The sequence below is a fragment of the Dipodomys ordii genome, unplaced genomic scaffold (assembly GCF_000151885.1).
Source record: "Dipodomys ordii isolate 6190 unplaced genomic scaffold, Dord_2.0 Scaffold15, whole genome shotgun sequence".
Taxonomy (NCBI): Eukaryota; Metazoa; Chordata; class Mammalia; order Rodentia; family Heteromyidae; genus Dipodomys; species Dipodomys ordii.
In genome coordinates, this window is record NW_012267231.1 from 1,392,219 (window position 1) to 1,397,813 (window position 5,595).

Here is a 5,595-nt window from a genome sequence, read left to right on the forward strand (position 1 = left end):
GAAGGAAGGAAGGAAGGAAGGAAGGAAGGAAGGAAGGAAGGAAGGAAGGAAGGAAGGAAGGAAGGAAAGAGAGAAAGAAAATTATCAACTTTTACTCATTTAAAACAAATCTCTTTATCAATAGAAAATTAAAAGCTAAACAAGTCTGGGTGCTCACACCTGTAATCCTAGCTATTAAGGAGGCTGAGATCTGAGGATCACAGTTCAAAGCTAGCCCAGGCAGGAAGGTCTGTGAGACTCTCATCTCCAGTAAACAATAAACCACCGGAAAACCGGAGGTGGCGCCATGCTGTAGCTCAAGTTGTAGAGCGCTCACCTTGAGCTGAAGAGCTGAAGGACAGTGCCCAGGCCCAGAGTTCAAGCCCCATGAACAACAAAAACAAAAACACCTAAACATGGTTGTTCAGCCCTGCGATCCCAGCTACTTTTGAGAAACACACATGGGCAGGAAGGAGGGCTCAGTGGTCTTGTAATGCTGCAAAAAGGGAAGGGCAAATTACAGCATTTATCTCCTAGAGAACAACTCACCGTCAGTACGGTGAGTTGATGTTATTTTTTAAAATGTGTCCAGCAAGCGCAGCTTTGTGCCCCCCCCTTCACTCACTCTTGGCTGCGCCTGGAAGAGGGGGGTGTCCTCTGGCTAACGGGGCACCGTGAGCGTGAGCGAGACAGGCAGACTAGGAGGAGATCTGCCCACCGGCCGCATGTCAGGGGGCGGCCCCAGTTACCTGAGCTTCAGCTGGGACCGCACCTCCCCGAACTCCAGCTGGCGCAGCTCATTGTAGCAGGCCATGACGGCGGGGTTTTCTATGTACCTCTAAAACCAGAAAGGGGGTTGTTGGACAAACAAAGGAGCATCTTTGAGTAAGTATGTGTTCAATGAAAGGGATTCGAAACACACTCAATGTGTCCACTGAACACTTAAAACCCCTTTGTCGGGCTGGGAAGGTGGCTCAGTGGTAGTGCTTGTGCTTTGCATGCATGAGGCCCTGGGTTCAATTCCTCAGTACCACATAAGCAGAAAAAGTTGGTAGTGGCACTGTGGTTCAAGTGGTAGAGCGCTCGCCTTGAGCTGAAGAGCTGAGGGACAGCGCCCAGGCCCAGAGTTCAGGCCCCACGACCAACAACAACAACAACAAAATCCTTTGCAATCATTATTGCTGGACAGGAGATGCAGCTCCGGCAGCACCTAGTGGGGGGGCACAGGCTCAGCTCAAGCCGTGGGCAGAGCAGCAGGGATGGCAGGCCAGAGGGGGGAAGGGAGACAGCGTGGCCTGTGCCTGTTTCTTTGCTTGCTCTGTGGCTGTGGGGCTCTGGGGAGCAGAGCTGGGGTGGGCAGAGCACACTCCTTCCTCTGCCCCTGCAGCTCCAAGGCCTCCAGCTCGCTCGGCAGTGTCAGCCACGGAAGACACAGCTCACTCAAGGGATACTTTTTCCTTTTGCCAGTCCTAGGACTTGAACTCAGGACCTGGACGCTGTCCCTAAGCTTCTTTTGCTCAAGGCTAGCACTCTGCCACTTGAGCCACTGCACCACTTGCAGCTTTTTCTGTGAATACAGAACTGAGGACTGGCACTCAGGGCTTCATGCATGCTAGGCAAGCACACTACCATATTCTATTTAAGCCACATTCCCAGCCCCATACATTTTTCTTTTCTTTTTTGTGCTAGTCCTAGAGCTTGCGCACCAGGCCTGGACGCTGTCCCTCAGCTCCTTTTGCTCAAAGCTCGCACTCCACCACTTGAGCCACAGTGCCACTTCCAGCTTTTCCCATGATTCACTGGAGATGAAATCTTACGGACTTTCCTGCCGAGGCTGCCTTCACCGTGATCCTCAGGCCTCACTGGCGACTGCTCAGAGCCGCCTTCCACGAAGCCGCGCACAAGTGTTGTCACTTCCCCCCTCTGGCCTGCCATCCCTGCTGCTCTGCCCCACGGCTTGAGCTGAGCCTGTGCCCCACCACTAGGTGCTGCTGGAGCTGCATCTCCTGTCCAGCAATAATGATTGCAAAGGATTTTGTTGTTGTTGGTCGTGGGGCCTGAACTCTGGGCCTGGGCGCTGTCCCTCAGCTCTTCATCTCAAGGTGAGCGCTCTACCACTTGAGCCACAGTGCACTTCCCACTTTTTCTTCATATGTGGTGCCATGGACTCGCGCTCCTCCCTCCCTCTGGCTGGCGCTCTGCTCATGGACCACCGCACCACCGCAGACTGACCGTGTGCTCATCTCTAAAGGGCCCAACAGAGAGGACCAGCCTCCCCTGGCCAGACACCACGGGACCAGCTAAGCTCTCCCGCAGTCCCTAGCCTCAGTATGGTGTGAAACGGGGCAAGCAGGGTGTGAGATGCTTGGCAGACCAAGGGAGGCTGCAGGCTGAGGGAGGCTGAGGAGGGAGGGAGGCTGTGGACAGAGGGAGACCAAGGATGGAAGGAGACCATGGATGGAGGGAGACCGAGGGTAGAGATTGTGGACGGAGGGAGGCAGTGGACAGAGGGAGGCCGTGGACGGATGGAGGCCGAGGATAGAGACTGTGGAGGGAGGGAGGCAGTGGACGGAGGGAGGCCATGGACGGAGGGAGGCAGTGGACAGAGGGAGGCCATGGACGGAGGGAGGCCGAGGATAGAGACTGTGGATGGAGGGAGGCCATGGACGGAGGGAGGCCGTGGACGGAGGGAGGCCATGGATGGAGGGAGGCAGTGGACAGAGGGAGGCCGTGGACGGAGGGAGGCCGAGGATGGAGGGAGGCAGTGGACGGAGGGAGGCCGAGGATGGAGGGAGGCTGTGGACGGAGGGAGGCCGAGGATGGAGGGAGGCTGTGGACGGAGGGAGGCCCCTCCAGACCCCTAGGTTGAAGGCAGCAGTGCCAAGGCCCCCATGGGACCTTGGAGTGGGGCCTGTTCTTATAATACGTGTGCCTCAGCAGGCCCTCAGGGAAGGAGGGTGCTGGGGTACTCTCCCCTCCCCACTGCCACCTCCCTGTCTGAGCGCTCTAACCCAGCCTCACCTCTGTGATCTACTGTGTGCGCCTGCCACACAGGCTGAAGATGAAGGTGTCTTCCTCAGGAGGATCTGAGGTACCCATGGCCCCGTGTGCACGCTGCCTTACACCCTAGCCACGGCGTACATGGCCCCGCGTGCACACCTTACACCCCAGCCACGATGTCCACGGCCCTGCATGTACACCTTACACCCCAGCCACGGCGTCCACAGCCCTGCATGCACACCTTACACCCCAGCCACGATGTCCACGGCCCTGCATGCACACCTTACACCCCAGCCACAGCATCCATGGCCCTGCATGCACACCTTACACCCCAGCCACAGCGTCCATGGCCCCGCGTGCACGCTGCCTTACACCCCAGCCACGGCGTCCATGGCCCCGCGTGCACACCTTACACCCTAGCCACGGCGTCCACGGCCCTGCATGCACACCTTACACCCCAGCCATGGCGTCCACGGCCCTGCATGCACACCTTACACCCCAGCCACAGCGTCCATGGCCCTGCATGCACACCTTACACCCCAGCCACGGCGTCCACAGCCCTGCATGCACACCTTACACCCCAGCCACGGCGTCCATGGCCCCGCGTGCACACCTTACACCCCAGCCACGGCGTCCATGGCCCTGCATGCACACCTTACACCCCAGCCACGGCGTCCATGGCCCTGCATGCACACCTTACACCCCAGCCACGGCATCCATGGCCCCGCGTGCACGCTGCCTTACACCCCAGCCACGGCGTCCACGGCACCACGTGCACACCTTACACCCTAGCCACGGCGTCCACGGCCCTGCATGCACACCTTACACCCCAGCCACGATGTCCACAGCCCTGCATGCACACCTTACATCCCAGCCACAGCGTCCACAGCCCTGCATGCACACCTTACACCCCAGCCACAACGTCCACAGCCCTGCATGCACACCTTACACCCCAGCCACGGCGTCCACGGCCCTGCATGCACACCTTATACCCCAGCCACGGCGTCCACGGCCCTGCATGCACACCTTATACCCCAGCCATGGCATCCACTGCTCCATGTGCACGCCTTATACCCCAGCCACAGCGTCCACGGCCCCATGTGCATGCCTTACACCCCAGCCACGGCATCCACGGCCCTGCATGCACACCTTATACCCCAGCCACGGCGTCCACAGCCCCGCGTGCACGCCTTACACCCCAGCCACGGCGTCCACGGCCCTGTGTGCACGCCTTACACACCAGCCACAGCATCCATGGGCTCTGAGTGCATGCCTTACACCCCAGCCACAGCATCCACGGCCCTGCATGCATACCTTACACCCCAGCCACGGCGTCCACGGCCCTGTATGCACACCTTATACCCCAGCCATGGCGTCCACAGCCCCACGTGCACGCCTTACACCCCAGCCACGGCGTCCACAGCCCTGTGTGCACGCCTTACACACCAGCCACAGCATCCATGGGCTCTGCGTGCATGCCTTACACCCCAGCCACAGCATCCACGGCCCTGTGTGCATGCCTTACACCCCAGCCACAGTGTCCACGGCCCTGCGTGCACACCTTACACCCCAGCCACGGTGTCCACGGCCCTGCGTGCACACCTTACACCCCAGCCACGGCCCATGGGTGGCACGTACCCTTGTGAAGCCAGCAGTGATGAGGGACATCACAGACAAGTCTTCTCTGTCTGCCCTTTAAGAGAAAGCAGGGAGAGTTAGCCTTGCTTTCACCTCCACACGCTCACGACTCACTTGCTCACACACATTTGGATGAAAATCAGATGTGTAAACTAGACACATGGACCTCCTGTGTCAACAGGACGGCTAGGCGTAGGGCAGAATAGCACTGTAACTGTTTTTTTTTTGTTTTGTTTTGTTTTGCCAGTCCTGGGGCTTGAACTCAGGGCCTGCGCACTGTTCCTGAGCTTCTTTTGCTCAAAGCTTTCGATCACTTGAGCCACAGCACCACTTCCAGCTTTTTCTGTGTATGTGGTTCTGAGGAATGGAAGCCAGGGCTTCATGCGTGCTGGGCGAGCGCTCCCCCACGGAGCCACCCTCCCAGCCCTGTGACTGCTCTTGAGACGAGGCCCCTCGAAGCCTGGGCTTGAGTGGCTGCGCTGCCTCAGTCCACCCGAGCACCAGACCGTGGCGTGCAACTGCCCTGCGGCGACATGAGCGCCAGCACGAACACGAGCAGGTGCAGCACTCAGCTATCACCTCTCCCCAGGGAGGGGCGGCTCGGCACGCGGGCAGGCCTGTGCTGGACAGGGCACTCGGGGTTCATTTGCCAACTTCAACTCTTCAGGACCAACCACCTGACACGGACGTGCCAAACTGAAACCCTCCACACAGCCAGCTATGACAATAAAGTGCAACTTAAAACTAAATATACAGGGCTGGGAAGGTGGCTCAGTGGTCGAGCGCTTGCCTTGCATGCCTGAGGCCCTGGGTTCGATTCCTCAGCACCACATAAGAAAAAAGAAAAAAGCCGTAAGTGGCACTGTGGCTTAAGTGGAAGAGCGCTGGCCTTGAGCTGAAGAGCTGAGGGACAGCGCCCAGGCCCAGAGTTCAGGCCCCACGACTGGACCCAACACACACACACACACACACACACAC

General features: G+C 58.8%; 1 protein-coding gene across 1 annotated transcript in view; it reads right to left on the minus strand.

Moving 5' to 3' along the window:
* The window catches only part of Pde8a (phosphodiesterase 8A), a 24,822-nt gene that overhangs the window by 16,764 nt on the left and 2,463 nt on the right, over positions 1 to 5,595 (minus strand). The window contains exons 4-5 of the mRNA XM_013011859.1: positions 4,618 to 4,672; positions 729 to 817 (exon numbers count right to left, since the gene is read on the minus strand). Coding sequence (XP_012867313.1) covers positions 729 to 817; positions 4,618 to 4,672 — 144 coding nt within the window. The remainder of the gene's footprint in view (positions 1 to 728; positions 818 to 4,617; positions 4,673 to 5,595) is intronic.